At 49.2% G+C, this 22,362-nt stretch overlaps 1 protein-coding gene across 1 annotated transcript in view; it reads left to right on the top strand.

The window, feature by feature from the left end:
• The window catches only part of SMARCA2 (SWI/SNF related, matrix associated, actin dependent regulator of chromatin, subfamily a, member 2), a 178,061-nt gene that overhangs the window by 63,119 nt on the left and 92,580 nt on the right, over nucleotides 1-22,362 (top strand). The window contains exons 14-23 of the mRNA XM_040988907.1: nucleotides 522-622; nucleotides 1,804-1,951; nucleotides 4,733-4,896; nucleotides 6,249-6,315; nucleotides 6,888-6,998; nucleotides 9,719-9,961; nucleotides 11,379-11,492; nucleotides 18,633-18,740; nucleotides 19,995-20,081; nucleotides 22,058-22,104. Of these exons, the coding sequence (XP_040844841.1) occupies nucleotides 522-622; nucleotides 1,804-1,951; nucleotides 4,733-4,896; nucleotides 6,249-6,315; nucleotides 6,888-6,998; nucleotides 9,719-9,961; nucleotides 11,379-11,492; nucleotides 18,633-18,740; nucleotides 19,995-20,081; nucleotides 22,058-22,104 (1,190 nt within the window). The remainder of the gene's footprint in view (nucleotides 1-521; nucleotides 623-1,803; nucleotides 1,952-4,732; nucleotides 4,897-6,248; nucleotides 6,316-6,887; nucleotides 6,999-9,718; nucleotides 9,962-11,378; nucleotides 11,493-18,632; nucleotides 18,741-19,994; nucleotides 20,082-22,057; nucleotides 22,105-22,362) is intronic.

The following is a 22,362-nucleotide window of genomic DNA, read 5'->3' as shown; positions in this document are numbered from 1 at the left end:
CTCTGGCCGGTAATTGACATTCATGTGTGATGTGACACACGCCCAATCAGCAGCAGGCTCAGAAACTCCAGTCCCTGTGCCGTGGACACATGTGGGGCCCGAGTCCCGTGGGTGTTGGCATAGCTAGTCCCGTGGATTGGGGACCAGTTCTGAGCGGTGGCTTTAGGAGAGTCAGCTGCAGGGGGCGGGGGTGGTTCACAGAACTCGGCAACAAGCATCCATTGAGCTACGCTGGTGCTTATGTGTTTCTTCTTGGCAGTCTTGGTCTCATGGCTTCCCCCAGAAGGTCTCTTTCTTGCCTCCTCCAGGGACTGAAACAGTCCTGGAATGGTGTGTGGGACTTGGATAAGCAGATGTCCGACCTGTTCCCTCCCCAGGTTAACATCTCGTGAAGTAGAATGCCTTTGGAATTTCTTTTCCAGAAATGCTGATTACAGCAATTCCCTAGCTAACATGTGGTTGTTGGTTTGTTTTTTTTTTTTCTTTTCTTTTTCTCCCCCTTGTCCCTCTCCCTTGCCCAGGATGAGGAAGAAGAGTCCAGCAGACAGGAAACGGAAGAGAAAATTCTCCTGGACCCCAACAGTGAGGAAGTCTCTGAGAAGGATGCCAAGCAGATTATTGAGTGCGTAGCTGTCGCCTGCCTCCCTGGGGACCCTGCTACAGGAAGTCTGTTCCCCTGGCAAGGGAGCCGGCCTCATGCCCACTTTCCACTTGGAGCTAAATGCCCTCTGAGATCGCAGTCCCCTCTATGGTGGAAGGGCTTCCAATTGCACATCCTCTCCCCTCTCCTTCCTTCTCCTCCATCTCCTGCTGTTCCTCTCTTTCCTCCTTGTCACCCTCCATGCCTTCCCTCCGCCCCCTGCCTCCCTCCCATGCTCCTCTCCCTCCTGTTGTCCCTCTGGACCTCAGACTTCCTTCTGGGCGCCACCCCGTATCCCTTCTATCTGACCTCCATCTCAGAACGCACTCATCAACTCCCTATCTCACCCTCCCATTGGCTGCTTCACTGCCTCAATGACATCAGCTCTGACCGAGAAGCCCAAGTGAGACATACAACGCCCCTCCCCATCCCTGGGCACCTGCGGCTCCCACGGAGTCCCTGCATCGGCCACCCCGGCTCCACGCTCACCCCGTTCATTTGTATTGGTGGTTTGCACATCGTTTTGCTCGTGTGGTTCTACCATTCAAAGAAAATTTGAAATGATATGCAGAGGAGAAAAATGTAGGAAATGAGGGTTTTTTTTTCCCTTTTTATGAGAAAGTATTTTCTGTTTGTCGTATAAGGTTGTGCTCCACAGTAAGGACTTCCGTTTCACTTCTCTAGCTCGCTTCTCTGAAAGTCTTAGAAGCCCTTTAGTAACTGTGTTGCCAAAGAATAAAATACTAGCTGGTCAACAATGGATAGCAAAAGACTGGCTAATACCACTCACGTCGCTACTCCTGACCGCTACTCCTGACCTGCAGGCACGGCGGCGAACCGAATCTGCCTTTGTATCCAAATGGCGTAGGAAAAACCTCACCGGCAAAGTGTGAACGTGCAGGTGTTGGTTTGTTGAGCTCAGGCACCTGCCTGCGTGCGCATCTTCATTTCCCGAGCTCTTACATGGCCCCGGTAGATGAAGTCTCCACGGGCGTTCTTTCCTTGTTTGTGTCTCTGTGTGTGAGGGTTCCAGGCAGTATATTTTAACCACCACACACTGCAGCCATCTTGGGCTCTCCGTTCGTTTTTTTTTGAGCTAGCTAGCTAGGCTAAGCATTCCCTGCAGATGTCCGCGTGTGATTGTACGCTCCTGTGTCTGCCAGGACCGCGAAGCAAGACGTGGATGATGAATACAGCATGCAGTACAGCGCCCGAGGGTCACAGTCGTACTACACAGTGGCTCACGCCATCTCGGAGAGGGTGGAGAAGCAGTCGGCTCTGCTCATTAACGGAACCCTGAAGCATTACCAGGTAACTGAGAAAAGAGCTAAGTGTGTACATTGTCACGATCTTCTTCGCGCCTCCAGGGGGTGCCGTCCTGCCCTTGCAGACTGCCTGGCAGTTTTGATCACGGGGGATTTGCCCAGGTCCTGTCTGCTAGGAGACTGAGTGGGGGGGCTCCCCAGGGTGCCTGTAATTCTCATTTTACGGGATTTTCCTGGTACCGGCTCACCTGGGGCATGCCCGACCAGTTTTCCTTTTGACAGTTTTGGTGGGGGGGGTGACTTTTCAAGAGGCCCTGACTTCCTGCTTGGAGCAGCCTCCCTCTGGATCTCTTTGCAAATGGAAAACCCAGCCCCTCTGTAATAACCTGGGGGAACATCTGCACTTCTTCCTGAGGCCAGAGATGTGTTTCTGTGAAAAGTTTTGGTCGTTGCTATGGTTACGCACCGCACCGTGGCTGGGATCACCTAGCAGGTGTCTGCTCCGTTCTCCCTGTGCGTGCTTTTCAGGTACCGCGACGCAATAGGCATCTGTGTTTTGGCAAATAAGCAGGCTGTCAACCTAACAGGTGTTTGATCCAAGCTGTCTTCTACAGCCTTCTGCCTTGACTGCCAGAGACTGCAGAAAGAACCGTGCGACCCCTGCCACACAGCCATGTCCCGTAGGGAGCTCATCTGTGGAACCGGATGTCATTTATATTTTTCCCAGGCTTCTCAGACTCACCACGCCCAATTTTCACACATCCCGCAAACTATTACCATTCTGTGAAACACATGTCATCCAGAGCCCATCTTAGGAGGTACACATTAGACCATGACATTTTTACCTTGCATGTGTCTTGAAAAAGTCTATAGGGACCCCAGAAGTCTCTCTCTCAAGCACGCTTTGAGGGTCACCACTCTGGCCTCAGCAAGATCACGTGTTCTCCCAAGCCGGATCTCCTGACATATGGACAAACCCAAATTTAACTCTGCCTCCAACTTCAGCCATGTGTATGTGGGAGAGCCATGTTCTGGGGTGTTGGCCGATAATTAAAAACAAAAACAGAAAGATTCATTTTTTTTTTTTTTACTGAGAAGGCAGATTTACAGAAAGAAGGAGAGACACAGAGAGAGAGAGATTCTCCCTTGACTGGTTCACTCCCCAGATGGCCACATTGACAAGCCAGGTGCTAGGCCAGGCCACAGGTGGGAGTCTGAAGTGTGTGGCTCTGCCACATGGGTGGGTGTGGGGCCTCAAGCATTTGGGGACCATCCTCCAGTGCTTTCCCAGATGGGCATCTGCAGGGAGCTGGATTGGAAGTGGAGTAGCCGGGACTGCAACTGGTACCCATACGGCTGCTGCCATTGTAGTTAGCAGCTAAACCGCATTACACCACAGTGCCTACCCCAGCTGCTAATGCTTTCAATGGGATTAGCATAGACACGAAATCATCCCTTTTCCCCGATTTTCACTTAAAAAAGAGGATCCACTCCCAGTGACAGAATGTTTGGGTGTTTAGTTAGCTGGCTTTGCTGAAGGTCTGCTAGTTTCAGTGTTGCACACAGTCAGTCGCTCTTGCCCACCACTTGTGGATTCTGTTTATTCCTCTCTCCCCGACCCCTCCATCTTCTGCCTCTTCCCTTGTCTCCCGCTGTGGCTGTAGCTCTCCCAACCACCATGAGGACCACTTGGAGTCTGGCATGACGAGGGGGACCCCAGGAGACTTAGTGCGATTTTCAAAAACACTGCAGTGTCTCCTTAAGAAAAAGTTGGACCCATACAAGTATGCAGATGTAAATGGGCCCCGTGGGTCACTTGAGCATACCTGTGCATGCATTGTGCATTGAGCGTTTCCTCTTGGTTTGGCAGCTGCTGAAGGCTAGGGCAGCTGCATCCTTACGCACCTTGCTCTCCATCAGCTCTGAGTCCTTGGGTAGCTCGTTACACAGAGTAGTCGTTGAATCCGTACTTCCAAGCAACCACTCTGTTGGTTTGTTGGTACCTAAAGCAAGTCAGGGTGAACAATCTAGGATGACTTGAGCAAAAATACATCGTAATAATTTCCACTGTTTCAGCGCAGCATCTATGGTGTGATGGTGAAGGAGGACTGGTGATTGGGGGTAGGGAGGCTGAACAATTGTTGTTGCTGCTGTTGTTTTTTTACCCAACCTTTCTTCTGTGCCCAGTGTTGGACCCCGATGCTCAATCTCTGGCTCAGGACTGTTTCCAGGCAATCAGCACCAATGGCGACTTCTGTCTGCCAGCCAGAGGGATGCCCTCCTGTGGGCTCACCAGAGTGGCCCTGGCTCCTCCATTATCCCCTCTTCCCACCCTGGAGTTGGCCTCCGCATCACTCCAAAGGCTGTCTGTGATGATCTGGGCATCTGTGTGCCGAGCCCGCCTTCCGGGTTCTCTTGAATCCTCCCGTTGGCTTTAGGTTCTTGGAGAGAGTCGGACTGGGTTTGGGTTTTGGTTTCCTTCGTTTATAATAAATCCAGAATGTTGTATCCTGTGAAATGCTAAGTAGGATGAGCAGCAAATCCGCTTACAATCCCGCCCGTGTGCTGCAAGCCATCATGTCTAAATCTGATTAACACTCAGCACCTGCCAAGCAGCGGGAATGATAGCAGGCCTCGGGTTTTCCATCCCCTTCGCCTGGAAGCTCCCCTCGTCCGGATGCTCCCCTCGTCCCTCCAACTTGCCTGCCATGGGAAGCCCAGCCTGGAGCACCGAGGAGTGGGGGAAGTCACAGCCTCACTTGAGTTGTATTAGTATTAATTACCTGTGCACATCTTGGCTAATTGAAGCAATTATTCTTCATTTCAGCTGCAGGGCCTGGAATGGATGGTCTCCCTGTATAATAACAATCTGAACGGAATCTTAGCCGATGAAATGGGGCTAGGAAAGACCATACAGACCATTGCACTCATCACGTATCTGATGGAGCACAAAAGACTCAATGGCCCCTATCTCATCATCGTTCCCCTCTCGTAAGTGAATCATTTATCGTCGCAGTCGCCGTTCTGGATGTCGTAGACTGTGCTATTATATGTCTTTGTTTCTTACTTGGGGTAGAAATGGCAGCACGTTGTAGAATGATCAGGAATCATGAAGCCTGCATGTAAATGTTGGCTTTCTGCCTACCCTGCCCCGCTCCACCGCACCCCCAGCACACCCCACCCCAACCTACCCCACCCTTCCAAGGATACCCTTGGCAGTGGGGCCTGCAGGCTCCTTGGTGTGGGTCTCGTTGGCATTCCCTCATGACTCACGGAGGGGAAAGGTGTGTGTGTGCATGATGTGTGTGTTCCCTTTGAAAGATGTTTAGACTTTGTCTCCTGGTTCTGCTTACCAAAGTTATATGCATGCATATGTAGCTATTGAAGAGATGATATGTTTTGTATCTTTCAAAGCAGAACTGCAGTTAAAACTCTAGGTTTGCATGGAGCGAATGAATGTGTATGTTTCTGTGACTGAACTTTTCACTTTTGCGGGGTGGCACCCTTCGAGCGCCTTGTCCTCCCCCACCCACCCCCGGGAGCGGGGTCTTTCCTAGGTGGGTCTGTTTGGCAGATGCTGCTGGGTGGAGGGAGACCAGTTGGCTCCCTGCCACTCTCTATGTACCTAGCTGTGGGTACCAAGACTGAAGCTCAGTTCCCTGAAATCTTGGAACCAGTGCCAATGCTCGTGTAAACTTGGCCTTGGAATAGCCTGGGCTTCGACCTGAGCCATTTTTTTTTTTTTCTGTCGATTTGTTGTACCTGAGCGCTGTTGGCAAACCTGTTCTTGGAATGTTAATACGTCTGTATACCTTAGGTCCCAGTTGCCTTTTCTCTGTGTTTTGCATATTTCTGATTAGTACTATGGTGACATTTCCTGAGATTTTTTTTTTTTTAAAGTCAATCAGGATTTCTTTCCCTCCTTGTTCGTGGCAGATCTGTTTGAAATGCTCATGTGCTTTTATAATTTCTTTTTCCTGACTCAAGTTTTCTCTGAACTTTTACGGCTGTTTCTAAAGATTTTCCAAAACCACTCTGGCAACGGCTGGTGCCATATGAATATGTAGATTTGTGCTATGTTTATGTATTCTGCAATTTGTTTTCTTATGAGACTTTTTATTTAACGCTCCACAAATAAATTTGCCGTGCTTGGTGCTAGCTTGTTTCTGACTTATCTCGCATCCACACCTTTCAAATAAATATGTAGGTGGAATCATATTTTATTTTCCCCAACCCCTGTGAAGGTGGGACCTGACAATGAATAAGAACATCTTTCTAACCAATGAATTTTATATATAAATCTCTTTTTTTTTCTGTGTGTGTCTTTTTTTGTTCTTCTGTAGGACTCTATCTAACTGGACATATGAATTTGACAAATGGGCTCCTTCTGTGGTGAAAATTTCTTACAAGGTTTGGAATGCCGTCTTTATATATAAATGGGGAAATGCAAAAAAAAAAAAATAGACCTGGTTTTCTTGGCTCCATATGCACATCTGTGAACTGTATTGGCTTGTAAAGTTTTGTCATGTTCATCATGTACCAAACAGTGAGAGTTAATCATCCCAAGAAGATTACTGTAATAAACCATAATTACTTTCAGATAGTGAAATGCAGAAGAAAATTGTTAATTATCATATTGCGAGGTTTCCGAGGAGAGTAATAACAAATGACACATATCGCACGTTCTCTGCGCTCCTCACGGGACTCCCTACGGGCACCCCCTGACCTGCCTGCACCCTCAAAGTCAGGCTGTCCTCTGCGTTGCCCAGGCTGCCTACTGAACCATCCCCGGGACGTATCAGGGCTGCGCTGGGGATGGCCAAGATCAGGTTCACAGTCAACAGGGCAGTGTAGGACAGCGCATGCGTGCACATACCCGGGCCTCGGGTCTCGGCTCCCTTAGGCAGAGTGGACGGGGCGGGGTGGGGGGGCATGCGCATGCTCCCACCGGGCCATGCATCTGTGCTTCTCTCTCCTCGCAGGGCACCCCTGCCATGCGTCGCTCTCTGGTGCCCCAGCTGCGGAGTGGCAAATTCAATGTCCTCCTGACTACTTATGAGTACATTATAAAAGACAAGCACATTCTTGCAAAGGTAGGTTTGCTGGTTTCTTTGCTTTTAATAATTCTCCCATCTCCAGCTGTTGGACGGCCACGGTTGGGGGGGCGGGCGGTGGTGCAGAATAATCCCGAATTACGCGCAGTGGAAGAAATTTATCCTTACGTGGCTTGGGTCAGTTTCTCACTTTCTGATTTTTCCCTCTAAGAGTCCGATATATTTGGATCATGTGTTTTAAATTTTCTGTATTCTGGGGATGAGGTGTGTGTGTGTGTGTGTGTGAGAGAGAGAGACAGAGAGAGAGAGAGAGAGAGAGAGAGAGAGACCCCGGGTCTCTTATCTATCTTCTCCTAGACAATGAGTTTACATCTCTTTGACAAGCTCAGTTGGTTTGCTTTCTTCAACTCCTATTCTAACAAAACCCTGAGCGTGCTCAGGGAAAGATATCATTGTTTTTTTGTGGCCCTGGGTTGTTGGTTGTCAGCACAGCTTCCTCCCTCCTGCACTTCTGCTCTCTGCTGAGATCAGGAAATACCTCTGTCTGGTCTCCAGCGCTTGCCCAAGATGTGGCTCCCGTGGCCCCCGTGGCCCCTGTGGCTCCCATGGCCCCTGTGACCCCCGTGGCTCCCGTGGCTGCCATGCAGTCGGTCCCGGAGCTGTCGTAGCCCTGCCTTGCTTGCATTTCTCAGAGCCGGAGCTCACAAGGAGTCAGTGCTGTCATTTGCATGTCTCCTGATCTGTGTGTCCTGAGCTGTCATTTAGCCGCTAAGTACATGTTCTTGGTTGTGTGTGTGTGTGTGTGTGTGTGTGTGTGTGTGTGTGTGTGTACAATAATATACCATCCTGTCTCCTGAGACGTCCATGTCCTACTGTCTTTTCACGGAACAAAGAATGAAAGCTTTTCTCTTTTTTTTCCTACCCCTTGCTGTTCATGGAAAACCTATAGCAACCAGCTTGGCCCACGGCCCCTGGGGCGGGGTTTTGTTGGTCCTCCGCATTACGTACACCTCTGCTCTGGGCATGCTGGGAAAAATCTAAAGGAGAGGTGATCTCCCAGGGAGAAGGATTTTCATCATTGAGATGGCGCAGCAACGATTCCGATGCTATTCCTCAGGAAGTTGGCAGTGTCAAAAGAAAAAAAAAAAGATGTGTTTTTGACATTTCTGCAGGAGTGTGTGTGTGTGTGTGTGTGTGTACGTGTGAGATTGTCTTAGAAGGTATCCTAGTATGACTGGCGCATATGGATCTCAGAACTCATTGGATGCCTTGTGTATAATTCCCTGAACTAAGTCAGGCAAGGAAGTAGCCCTACAGTATTTACGTAATTCCATTCTTTTCTGTCTGCTGGCCCCGTTTCCATGCTGATGGTGAGTTTGGAGCAGTGCATGGTACAATTGTGATGATTCTTGAATATTTTTTGGCAGAAGTGGTAAAAGACCTCTCGCTCTCTCTCTGTCTCTCTCTCTCTCTCTCTTACTAATCTCTTTCCTGGGCCTCCCCACCTGGCTGACAAGTGTCAGCCTCTTCCCTTGGCATTCCTAGCACTTGTAATTAGGAAGGCGAGGGCGGCGCAGCCTCTGCTGCCTGCCTCCTCTCTCTTTCTCTGCAGCAGGATCCAGGGACAGCTGAACACCATATGCTCTTCTTGGCCACCGCCGCTCTTCTGGAGGGAATGCCTAGGCTCAGTGGAACATTTCTCATTGTTCCCACCGAAGAAACGCAGCAGTGGTCTGAAAGAGAGGGCCGAAGGTTAAGGTGTGAGAGAAGAAAATGGGGCTGTGGGGAGCTGGGAGGAAGGATCCTGCAAAGGTATTCACTGTTGGCCTGTAAGGTTCAGTCAGTCATGTGTTGGCGGACGGCACAAGTGATGTTTTTGCATTGCCTTCCAAGGAGTGTGTCATCTTTGCGCCTTGGATACGGGGAGGTCCTAGGCCAGTTGGATAAGTGCAGTGGATGAGCTGGGTAGCCCAGTTGCTGGGTTCAAAAAAACAAAAATGCTAAATAAATGGGGCCCAGCAGTGTAGCAAGCAAAGCTGCTGCCTATACTGTTGAACCTCCCGCATGGGTGCTGGTTCGCATCCTGGCTGTTCCACTTCAAATGTAGCCCCCTACTAATGTGCCTGGAAAAGCAGCCAAAGATGGTCCAAGTGCTTGGACCCCTTCCATATGGGAAACCCTGATGAAGCTCTTGGCTCCTGGCTTCAGTCTATCTTAGTCCTCGCCATTGCAGCCATGTGCGGAGTAAACTAGCAGATGAATGCTCTCCCTCTCCGTTTTTCTCTCTTTTCTCTCTCAAGTTGTGTGTGTAAAGGAGTTGTGAACTCCTGTGTGTGGAGATCTAGATTGCATGCTTTCTCTGAGCTGAGGTGGTGTGGCCATGAACTCGAGAACATATAGCATCCTAGAGTGTTGACAGCCAGTGTGGCTTCAGGGAGCGTGTGATGGTGAACGAGGGTGGGAGGCTGGGGAGGAAGAGGATCTGGACCCAGGGCTCACAGCTTCCTGGTCTGTGGAAAGTGTCTGGAGAGCCCGTGATCTGTGTGGAGCACTGCCATTTGCAGCTTTCCATTCCGCCATGGCATCCGGGATGGCAAGTAGTCCATCAGCAGAGACCTAGGTGTCCTTAAGGAGTGTTTCAGCCTGTCATGGACCAGGCATGCCTCTTTGGTTTTCTGTACCACCTCTAGCCCTTTGGCATGTAGTTGAGTTTCTGCATTGACCCTGCTTGTGGCTTCTCCCTCTGGTGTGTTTTACAGATTCGGTGGAAGTACATGATCGTGGACGAAGGCCACCGAATGAAGAACCACCACTGCAAGCTGACCCAAGTCTTGAACACGCACTACGTGGCCCCCAGAAGGATCCTGTTGACCGGCACCCCGCTACAGAACAAGCTCCCCGAACTCTGGGCCCTCCTCAACTTCCTCCTCCCCACGATTTTTAAGAGTTGCAGCACCTTCGAACAATGGTTTAACGCTCCGTTTGCCATGACGGGTGAAAGGGTACTGGCACCAATTCTGTTGTTCCCACTGCATGACAATGGAAGGGACTTGCAAAAGCCTCCAGCTCACAGCAATAGAGCCAGAGGAAAAAACCCTAGGGTGTTTGAAGATCTCGCAGGTCTTCTAAAGCTGCTTAGCGGGGTGCATACCATCTGAACCCCAGGATCACAGTCCCTCACCGCCCTCCCCCCGCCAAAACTGAGTGGCATGGGAGGGTGTCCTAAGTCCTTTTTCTTCTGTTAACATCTTTCCCAGGCCACTGGAGGAGGCTCCTCGCAGGTGGAGGGTTTAGCCACCTCCGGATGAACAGGAGGAAGTTTGTGGCATCAATGTACTGGCCCTCGAACACAGTTTCATTTGGGCTTCCTTGCAACGAGTTTGTATATAGAACAACACTGGTTTATGCCAATTGCTTCTACGTAGGTTCTTCTTGTTCTGGTGGTGTGCCCCAGTTTTGTATATGGGTTAAAAAACCAGCTTGGACCCTGAGGCAGCCATTTTTGGATCATAATTACCCTGTCAGCTGTCTCCTCTTAGAGCTCTTTGTTGAAAGGAAGACATGGGCCACTGCAAGGAAAGAAAAAAGGGTCCCTGTCATGTGGATTAGTGGTTCCCTAATGGTTGGAATGGAAAACCACGAAGCACGCTTTGGTGAAATTGATGTTTAAAATACGCTTGGCCCTTTAATCTTGAGTTCCCTGCTGAGCACACTGGCTGTTTGTCCTGTGTTGATTGGCTCGTCCATTTGTAGGAGGCCATGTCCAGCAGCCCTACTCCCCCGCCGTGTCCCCCCCAGAGGCTGAGAGAGGAAGGGGGGAGAGACCACAGACTGGGATGCTTGTATCTTCATGTTCTTCAAGTTCTTATCTACAAATCACTGTCAAGAACGAACGAAAAATTAACACAAATTGGCACTAGGTTGATTTCCGGCCTCTCCTCCCCACCCCCCCAAAATAGATGAAAGTGCGGTGGGGGAAGGAGTCCCTACGTCTGCTATGTCTGCCCTCTGCTGCCTCCATGCTGACACCCTCATCTCTTCGTGTCCAAGTCCACAAACACGAGAGGGCCCCAACCTCAGGCTCCATGAGGAAGGCATTCACCATTCCCCACTCTTCATCAGCCACGATGGTTCATAAATTCGCCCACATCTCACAAAATGTGCTGATTTCCAACCAGTGAAACCCCTTGGTCCTCTCCGTGAAACTCAGCCTTGAGCCAGAGATGCCCGTGTAGAGGTCATGGGGTTATACCCCATGGCCGGCAGGTGAGAAGAGAACTGAGAGAAGAAGGGGTCCCAACAGGCACACGCCTGGCTCTGACCTTGACACTAAAGCCCTTGAGAGTCCCATGCCATCATGCTTTAGTCCCTGAGACATCCTTCCAGAAGAATGAAAACTCACAGAGGGATGTGTTACAGGTGGACCTGAATGAAGAGGAGACCATCTTGATCATTAGGCGTCTACATAAAGTGCTGAGGCCATTCCTACTGAGGAGACTCAAGAAAGAAGTGGAATCCCAGCTTCCAGAAAAAGTAGGTTGCCAACTTGAAAAGTTCTGAGTTGTTGTTTCCCTCCCTGAAATGATAAGGATGCTTTCAAACAACATGGAAGTGTGGAATTAGAGAACAATTCATTTCAAAGTCTTACGCGCAGTTGTTTTGCTGGCGTGGCTCCTTTTTAAGACCCCCCTCCTCTCTCTGAAGAGTTCCCTCGTAAAAAAACAGTTAGACCATATTTTTAATGACAGCTTATCTTGAAAATGGGTGAAAGTGGTTGTTTTTTTTTTTCCTTGTCTGATGAAGCTAGAAAGAGAAAGGAAGATCGCAGCATTTTTCAACCAAATTGCCCAAAGCTGTTAAGCGGATTTTCTAAAATGAGGGAGCTTATAGAACTTGATTTTGTTTAAACTTGAGATTCTCGTGTTTCAAGTTACTGACCACGTAGAGTTTCAGGGTAGCACCCACTGGCAGAACTGCTCTGTTTGCGAGCCAAGCGAGAACTCTGCCATTGGAGAGCGCGGGGATACTTGTGTCATCACCGAAGGGCATGGAGAACATGCCAGGTTTCCCGGAAGTGTATTCAGTATTGGCTGTGTGTGACGTCACCCTCCTGATGGTCCTTGAGATTTAGAATTCCTGCGAATTATAGGCAGATCCTATCATTATTCTCAGACATGTTTTTGTTTCTGTCCTGCCCCGCGAACGTCAAGTTCCTATGGACATTTTGAATGGGTTTTTGTGTGTCTGTCTGTCTTGATGGAGCTGGAGGTTTTAGGGTCTTGCAGTATCCGTTTTGAGCCTTCAGCCCTGTGGTTTGAGGTTAAATCTGGTCGAGTTTCACGTTGTTCTCATCCCGTCCTGGAACCATGCACGCTGAGTTTCCGTTTGAGAGAGGGTGGTTGGCATCACGAGTTGCTTGTTGGGCCGGGGATTCTTGAGTTGCGTTGGTGGTGTGTTGCATTTGGCGAGCCAGTTCTAAGGTGTCTGTGACTGTACTTCTGCTGAGTGTGGAACTCGGGTGAGACGGATCGCTCCGCCTGCTTATTTGTCAGTAGGAGCAGGCAAGATGGTGTACCAGAATTGATCGGTTTGAGAATCTGAGCCACCTAATCCTGTGTTCATGAACAGAAACAATGGGTCAACAATAGAGCTCGTCTGTACCAGGCTTGTCCCGGTGAAGCTCTGGATGTCTGAGGAGCTTATGTCGCTGGTGCTTTCAGCCTGGGGCTTTAGTGCTGTTGGATCTTCCTTTCTTCCCCCGTCTTGGCTTTGGGTGGCCCTCTTTCTCTTCTCTTGTACACAAGTGAGTCGATACACATGAGCAGCACACCCTAAGTTCCCAAGTTGTTTATTGCCAGCAGTAAAGAGAAGGCTCATGCTCCAAAGACCTCTCAACCCCAAATTATGGAACAGCAAAAACTACAGATCACAAGTGGCTCACGGGGATTGAGCTCATGCAGAACTACCTCGGGCATAGAGCAGTGGCTGACTTTGTGAGCATCTGTGACATACCAGGTGAAATTCCCCCTTTGCCCTAGTCAAGCTTGAACAGCCTAGCCAGGGGTTAGAGCTTTATTGGCCTGCGGAATGCAAATTTCTCAGCCGGGTTGCAGTCTCATGGGGTTGGGTGGAGGGTACCTCAGCTAAGATGGAGCCTAGCTCAACATGGGGCCATGTCAAGTTCATGTCAATAACATGAACTGTTATTTCAGTCCTAGATGGAGCATTGTCTGAATGGATGTGGTTACCATGAGCCACTCTCGAGTGTATTATTATGCTGCACTTCTGCATGCTGTAGAGATGGAATGCTAAGATTTTAATTTGTCCTGTGCTTTTTTTGTTTGTTTGTTTTTCTTCAGAAGCAGTAGAAAAACTCATCATGTATTCACTTCATAAAACTTTAAAAAGACAGAGAGGGAAGGCCTAGCTGCTGGTTCACTCTCTCTTTCTCTGATACCTGTAGCAACCCTGGGTCCCAACCCAGGATGGGGTGGGGCGGGGTGGGCAAAGCCAGAAACCAAGAACTCAAGGCAAGTTTCCCATAGGAGTAGTAAAGGCCTCAACCCCTTGAGCCACCACTGTGGGTTCCCTAAAGCTGCCTGAGCAGGGAGCTGGAGTCAGGAGCTGGAACTGGGAATGGAACCCAGGTCCTTTGCTATGAGAAGGAAACAGATGTTCCAACATCTGGGCTGAATAATGCCTGCCTCTCATGAGGACTGGCCACTAAAGAGAGATCTTTAGATTGATACATTCTTCGGTAAAGCGGAGTGACAGAGAGAGGCAGAGATGGGTTTTAGAAAACACACCACAATTGAAAGCATGTCCTGCTCTGGGAAATACCACTGTAGAAAAACACAGACTTCAGCAGCCTGGGCCTTGTGGGAAGACACAACGCATCACAAAGGAATTCTCGGTTTTATGAACATCTTTTTTTTTTGTATAGTTTTTTTGTACATGTCAGCTGCCTGAGTAGCCAGGAATGACATTAAACTTTCAGCTAACTGACTGACTAAGATGTATGACTTTCTAGGTTGTCAAAAAGTTACGTCTCCTGTCTCAAAACACATCTGCATTCCTTACTACCAAGGACATGATGTGGAAACTTGAGTGTCATCTTTGAGGGCAGGGAAACTTTTTCAGTCTTCCAAAGTTTATAGCCACAAACCACTTACACAGGCTCAAAGTATTCTTTCTGAATACTTTTTTTTCAGAAAGAATACTTTGACAGTGCAGAGTAAAAAAAGGCTAAATGCCTCCAGAGGGATGCTCCCCCAAATCTTTCTGGAGACGATGATCAGTACGAAAGTTTTGTTCTTCCAATTTACGCGTGGTAAACTACACTTTTTTTGACTTATGATTTTGTGAGTTTCGACTGATGCATTTCATTACGTTAACTGTACCCACCACCAAAATACACAACATGGTATCACTTACCCCTTGTAAGTAGTTCCTCATGGTTGCCCCATTTTAGTCAAGCTGTTGAGCCTCGTGTGATCTCTGATCCAGGATTTTGTCTGTTCCAGAGTGTTCTGTGGACTGAGTCAGGCGCATTCGGCATCTGGTTCTTACCACTCAATGTCCTGTGTCGGAGACACTTTCCAAGTTGTTGCGCCCACCGCTGCTTGGTGTAACTTTACGTGCCACAGTTAATTTAGCCCTGCAGTGGAGGGACGTTCAGATGGCTTCTAGTTTTTGACCATTCTGGGTTGAGGTGCTGCACGTGTTTGTGTACGTATGTGCTTTTGGCATGAACTCGGCCTTTGGTTTCATGGGAGTGAATAGCTGGGAACACGAGTGTTTGGAGGTAAGGTCAGTGTGTTGGTAACTCTGCTGAACATGTAGATGGTTGTAGATGGTTTGCTAAACTCTTGGAGCCATTTGGTAATCTGAGCAGCAGTGTGTAAGGATTCCATTTCGTCCACTTCCTTGTCGGTGGTTGCTATTATCAAGGGCATCTACATGAAAAATTGACTTTTTAACTCCCTGTTAGGATGATCTGTTCTGATTGTCCCCTCCATTATGTCCCCAAGAACTGGTTACATGTGCTGTCGTGTATATCGATGGCTCAGTATGCTGAAATATATGCACATTGAATGAGATTCATTAAATCAGTCCCAGTTTGGGCATAATTTATATAAGATGGATAACTTCTGTATTATATATTTGTAACATTTAATATAATCATTACTTTGTTCCTCTATCATGGTATGGATCCTAGAACCCAAGACTTTTATTAGCTGAGTCATGGTGTTCCGTGAATTTCTTCATCTCGGGGTGGACATCTGGTGCTGTAGTTAAGAGCTTGGGAAGCCCGCTATCAGAAAGCCTGGGGGTGAGTCCCATCTCCAGCTGCTGACTCCAGCTCCCTGCCATCGCAAACCCTGGTAGATGTGGCTTATTATAGCAGCTTCCCTGCCACCCAGGACTGAATTCCTGCCTCTGGGTTGGGCCTGATCAGGCCTCCTCTGGAACTTGAGCAGTGGGACCAGTGGGTCGGACCTTTCTGGCTCCACCTTCTCTTCTCTCCCTCCCTCCCTCTCTCCTACCTGGCCTTCCTCCCTCTCTGTGCCTTCTCTATGTCCCTCTACTGTTCAAATAAATAATAAAAAAAAAACTGTATGGTAAATAAAATCTCAGTTTAAAAAGTACAGTTGGAACATCAGTAGGAGGGACATGATAAGCAAAGGTAGAAACTAGGAAGATGGTTGAGTCCTTCTGTAGAGTTCGGTGTAAAGAGGCTAGGGCCCGACATTATCGCCCAGTTGGGCTGCTTGTAGCGACCATTTTGTTCAGGTACTAACGTAAGAATACTTAGGAGATAATTGTGTACCTGGGGTTGACCTTTTAAGTTCACATAAATTATAAGCAAAAAGAGTCCTAGTGATCCTCAGCAGGCGCTTGTTGGGGGACTTCCTGTAAAAATGACCGAGATTTCATTAGCCTCAACAGCTACGGAAACGTCAACTCTTATGCTGTACTCAGAGGCCACTTTTACTTGTTTTTGGTGGAGGTGAACTCAGACCAAGTAAAACTGAATTTCCCCCCTTATTTTTAAGATTATTTTTTTATTTACTTGAAAGGCAGAATTACAGAGAGAAAAAGAGAGGGAGAGACACAGACAAATGCATGTGTACACACACACACACACACACACACACACACACACACACACACACACACACACACACACACACACACAATCTTCCAGTGGTTGACTCACTCCCCAGATGGCCACAATAGCCAGAGCTGGACCACACTAAAGCCAGGACCTTCCACTGGGTGTATCATATGAGCGGCAGGGGTCCAAGCAGTTCAGTTATCTTCTGCAGCCGACCCAGGCCCATTGGCAGAAAGCTGCATCTGAAGAAGACCAATGGGGACACAGATCAGAATCCACATAGAATGTTGGCATTGCAGGCAGTGGTTTTACATGATGTGCCAAAACTCAGGCCCCTGTCCCCACTCTCGTAACATCTCTCACCTTGTCTCTCTTTTCTCCATTCATAGCTTCCACTTGCCTGCTCTGTCGTCTGTGCCACACTCAGACCCTGGCAGGCGCAGGGGCTACCCCAGAATTAGCAGTGTTGGTGTGAGAGGCCAGCTGACTAGCTCTGGAAGTGCCATATACACAAACTAAATACTGGCTTTGCAATGGAAGACTGTGTCAACTACATCCCCAGAATGAATGATCCAGGCAGTTACATGTATTTTAGGGGAGGGGACTCAAGTGGCTATGAGTATGTGTGGGAGGGATACTTGCTGGCAACCACATACCACAGTGCAGATGTGTGTCAAAACCATTACATAGAACATTTTGTTTTCTCTTCTTGGAAGTTGGCCCTGTTGATATTTAAGAACCAGTGTGGTGTTTGTTGGTACCCATGTGCCAGTGCCTATGTCAGAAAGTCAGCCCTGTGCCTGGAACAGGCTGTGTAAGTCCTCCTGAGTAGCAACAGTTGGGACACAGCCATGAGCAGGCACCTCCCTCACCCAGAGCATCTGACTATCCCCTTCACTCACGGTTGGGCTCCTCACCTCCTGCCCAGTGTGAGGCACCGTGAGTGAGTTTCCTTTTACCCTGGGAATAGGCGTTTCATACAATCTGATTTTTTTTTTTTAACGAGACTGATATTCCTGACCCGCAGAAGGACTTGAATCAGCTCCACAAAGGAGGGCAGATGGCAGAGATGATGAGTAGCATGAACATAGCTGGACGATGGAGAGGGGCCATCCTTTGCCCGCCCTGTTGCTGGTGTTTAGGTTCACGGTCAGCCGCATGCAGAGTAGGTAACGAGGCTGTACTTGACTAGAGGTGAAAACACCAAACTGACACCTCGACACGGGGATTGACGTGGTCTGTCTTGAACATCGTTCCGTTTCCCAGACGTGAATGCAAGAAGGCTCTGAAGAGTTCATGGAACACGTGTTTTATGAAAAACAAAAGCGTGCCCAGACTTGAAAACAATGTCTTGCACCACGTTGATCTTTAGTTCGATTTTCCACACACTTTCTGAAGGACCTCCATATTAGCATGTGTGTGTCATTCACAAGTAGATACGCAGACACCTGTTGAAAAGGTACAGCTCACCAAATCCTCCCAACCCAGGAATGCCACCAAAGGAGCCTCGAGGCCAGCCATTTGGAGGGAGAAACAAAATGAAGAGTTGGTGCTGGCTGGTGGAATGAATGGCAGGGATCTGATGAAAGTCTTGGAGGCAGAGTAAGACTCAGAGAAAAGAGCTGAAGCTCCAGGGCATCCTGAACAGGTGGTGGGGAAAACGCAACCACAGACACGAGACCTTGAAACTGTTTGGAAAGTTCTCAGAAACAAAACTCCACCAAGCCTAGTTGTAAAACTCCTCATCCCAGGAGTGGTGGTCAGATCTCCCAGGCCCGCTCACCTCTCTGCTGAGGATATGCAAAGGGCATGGCTGCCATGTCCACATGGCATCATCACGCATTGCTCCCACCTCCTGGCCACCTCTGTCTTAGGAGTAGCTGACCAGTCTGAAGCAGGTTCAGGGTGCTGGTCCCCATTCTGTATCAGCCACGCACTCGTGCACACAAAACAGCCGTCAACCGTCTTACGTCGGGGAAGGGGTGGCTGGTGGAAGGTCAATGTCTGACACAACTGGGATTCAGGAAAATTTCATTGCCCAGCTTCAGCGTGCACCTTGAAAGTGGACTCCACCCGTTGCCCTGGCTGGGTTGCCCTTGAAGACTAGCCACATGTCTCCATGTAAGACATGTTTTTTTTTGTTTGTTTGTTAGTTTGTTTTTTTCAAAAGGCGTGTTATTAGCCAGTCACTGCTCTCCCTGTTTACACAAAAGGCAATATCATTGGGAAGCAGGAAAAATACTAAAAATACCTTGCGCCAAAATGTCATCAGCTACTTCTCCACTATGGAATGAATGGAGCCAAGAAATTTCTGGAAGCACGTCCCCAGCCTCAGTTTATGTGTCACCTTCTGAGTGTGCCACCGGCATGAGGGCGACCTTAATAACGAGGCTGGAAGCCTCCCACACAGCTTTGCACTGTTCCAAGGTGGCGGCACCGGCGACGCCATCTGGGCACGACACCAGCATCTGTCTCCGCCGCTGCCTTAAAGCGGGCACCGCATCCTTCTCGCTCTCAACCGGCTCTCCTCTCTGCCCTGCCCCTGCTCCCACCAGGTGGAATACGTGATCAAGTGCGACATGTCGGCCCTGCAGAAGATCCTCTACCGACACATGCAGGCCAAGGGGATCCTCCTCACAGATGGATCTGAGAAAGATAAGAAGGTACCGGAGGGGGCGGGGGTGGAGGTGGCGGGCAGGGTGCTATAACCCAAGGCCATGTGAGGTCCGGCCACAACCATGGCATCGACGAGTCCCAGGACTGGTATCGACTGGTTGATGTGATTGTATTTTGTTTGTTGCTTTTCATCTTTAATTAGCTGTCGCAGGTGCCATAGGAAACTTCTTAACCTGCCTTGGGCGGGGAAGACCAAGACAAAGAAGGAGTGTATTTCCACTAGCAAGAGAGTTAGTTAGGGCCGCACACGTCTGTTCTGCAGGGAATACCCCCTGCGTTCGTGCAGACTGACTTTCTGGGTGTGAAAATGCAGTTTCCCTCCCTGGGCAACTGTGCCATACTGTGTCTGTGGGAGACCTCCTTTGATCCATTCTGTAATGTATCTTCATTTCTCAGGATGCCAGTTTCCATTCTACAGTTCATGTATAAGGACATGTGTATATTCATGTTTAGCTAGATATTTGTTTTGTATTTTGCACGAAGGCCGTCTTAGAACATACGATATTTGTGCTTTAAAAAAAAAAAGGTGTATTTACGTTTATTGGAAAGTCAGATATACAAAGAGGAGGAAGGAGAGAGAGGGAGATTTTCCATCTGCTGATTCATTCCCCAAGTGGCTGCAACAGCTGGGGCTTAGCCAAGCCAGAGCCAGGAGCCTGGAGTCTCTTCTGGGTCTCCCATGCAGTTTGCAGGGTTCCAAGTCTTTGGGCTGTCCTCGACTGCTTTCCCAGGCCACAAGCAGGGAGCTGGTCGGAAAGCAGGGCTGCTGGAATGCAAACCAGCACTTATACAGGCTCCTGGTACGTTCTAGGCGAGGACTTTAGCTGCTAGGCTACTGCACTGGGCCCGACATTTGTCCTTTTATTTCACTGAACATGGTGGCCTCCAGTTGAGACCATTTTGTTGCAGATGATAGAATCTCATGCATAGAACACACGTACCACAGTTTCTTTATCCATTCCTCTTTGGCTGGGTGTCTAGAGTCCCACGTCTTCATTATTGCTCCTGTAAAATAAGGTTGCAGGTCACTTTCTCGTAAGCAGATCTCGTTTCACTGGGATGTATTCCCAAAAGCGGGACAGCTGGGTTAGGGGTAGATGAGTTTTCACTTGTCCGGGCGCGCTCCATCCTGACTTCCGCAAGCAGCCGTGGTAGTCTGTGCTCCCACCAACTGGCGAGTGGGATGGTGCGTGCCAAACGGCTCGTGCACTCTCCTTTTTTCTCTTTCTCCTGGGCCGTAGGGGAAAGGAGGAGCCAAGACTCTGATGAACACCATCATGCAGCTGAGAAAGATCTGCAATCACCCCTACATGTTCCAGCATATTGAGGTAAGCCTGAGTGTAACCCGCCATGTGCTAGGTTTCAAAAAACAATAACACCACCCACCAAGAAGCCCAGAGGGTGGGATCGGTCTTACTCTGCCTCCAAGGCCTTCATCAGATCCCTGCCATTGATTCCAACAGCAACACGACTTTAAAGAAAATTTCCCCACTGCCACAGCTCTTTTGATTTGTAGTTGAAGGAGGTTCCAGCTGTCACCCCATGAGCCTCTTTTGTTACCTGTGCAGTGGGGTCAGAGGTTTCTCAAAATCTCCACCCCTTAAAGTATGCCTGATCTGCAACCAGAGGCTAAGTTTACATTACTCCAGAGAGTCAACTTTGAAACAAGAGCATGTGAAGCATGGCCCATGTAAGCGATCAGTGAGTTGGTGTTGGTGGTGTTGGTGGCAGGGGAGCCGGGGAGAATCTCCACTGATGAACACCCTTGGGGTGTCACGGAGGGTGACCCTGTTGCCCACTACGCCCCCCTTTTCTTCTGATCTTGGGACATTCTGTCTGATCTCGCGAGGGTTCTGGGCACTCAGGAATGGGGGAAGGGGAATGTTGGTCTGGCTTGGTTTTGATTGGCCCGCAGAAGCCAGACCCCTCAAGCATGTTGGGAAGGGAGTGTAGGGTACCCTCTCATCTTCGGGCTTCTGGCTGGAGTGCCAGTCTGCAGACTCTACTGCTTAACTGGTGATCTGTAGGGAGATTCCGATTTGCAATAGTCTTAATGGTTTTATGTACGTATTTTGAAAGGCAAAAAGAGAAGTCTGATAGATTTCCCATTTGCTGCTCCCCTCTCCAAATGTTAGCGATAGCCAGGCCTAAGTACAGGACCAAGAACTCCGTCTTGGTTTCCCATGTGGATGGTAGGAACCCAAGTCCTTGGGGCTTCACCTAGTCCCTCCCAGAGTTCCTAGGAGCAGAAAAGTAGAAACAGGAATGGGGCCAGGAATCAAAGCCAGCACTCAGGCGTGGGGTGTGAGTGTCTGAGGCAGTGTTAGCTTTGACACTGGATGCTATTATACTCCCAAAGTTTGGGGATCCTGTTCCTAGAGACCAGAGGCCCACAGTCAGCGGCCAACACATGCACATGCATCAGCCCTGGGCTTGCTGTGTGTTTGCCATACCAGTTTGTGTTCCCACTCAGTCATCCCAGAAGCCCAGTCTCAAAGCTGTTCTCCTTACTGCGCTACTAGCTGGGACCTTGAGACTGTAGAAAGAAGACAAGGTATTGAAGTGATGCGAGATTGAGGATTACCACGGTCCATGGATATATCCTATACTCGTGTGGTCTTCACAGTCCTGTGCGGACAGAGAGGTGGCACTGAAACTCCAGGAACAAGAGCACAGGCGCACAGTTCTAGGAGTTGGAGCGGGCTGTCCATCACTGTGCACCGTGTCAGGTTGGCACCAGGGCAGCACGCTACGCTCCAGACACCTCCCGCTTAGGAGGCGTGTGTTGGAGAGTACAGCCTACAAGAGAAGATCTGGTCCCATGAGCCTAGAGTCACAGTTGACCAGCAAAGCAGGGAAACAGGAATGGGAGGTGGCAGGTGGCAGGTGGCTCCATGTTCCATGGACATGCTTCATTTCCATAAAGTCAGAAGGCAGGAACCCCCTCCGGGAAACCTCATTGGCTTAGTCCTGTGAGTCAGCGAGGAGGGGACTGTGTGGGGAGTCTGGGGACTCTGAGTGTGGAGTCACTGCCCGGGAGGGGATACACAGAGGGCCTCGTTTGTATTAGGGGAGGGCAGGAAAATTCACGGGAAACTCGCAGGAAATTGATAGAACAGCACTCCTGGTGCAACCAAAGTTCTGTACTCAGAGGTTCCAGAACATTCAACACAGATTCACTCATTGTTTTGGTTTTTGCTTGCTTGTTTGTTTCTCTGCAGTTTTCCCTTAGAAATAAATGGGATGTGTCACCCTTGAGTTAGTAATAGCAGTAAAGCACCATGCCTTTCTCCCTCTCTTGCAGGAATCCTTTGCTGAACACCTGGGCTATTCCAACGGAGTCATAAATGGGTAAGTCTCAGACACCTTTGTTTTTTCCCAAATCAAGAGCTGTCGGTCCCACCTAGAAGCCAACTGGCTGCAGGGTTTCCTGTGCTCTGCCTCCCCTCTACCTGCCCTGCCTCCTCACCCTCCTAGCTCCCCAGGGAGGGGCGGAAGGTGATGCCATCATTGGCTCTGACCTCATCAGCATCGATGACGCTTATCTTAAGCAGATATCTACTTAAAGGACAGAGGTCTCATTCGGTAGAGTTGACAGTATCCCAGTGT

This window comes from Ochotona curzoniae, unplaced genomic scaffold (genome assembly GCF_017591425.1).
Source record: "Ochotona curzoniae isolate NIBS_2020 unplaced genomic scaffold, NIBS_Ocur_1.0 contig_50, whole genome shotgun sequence".
Taxonomy (NCBI): Eukaryota; Metazoa; Chordata; class Mammalia; order Lagomorpha; family Ochotonidae; genus Ochotona; species Ochotona curzoniae.
This window is presented reverse-complemented; position numbering and strand designations above follow the sequence as displayed.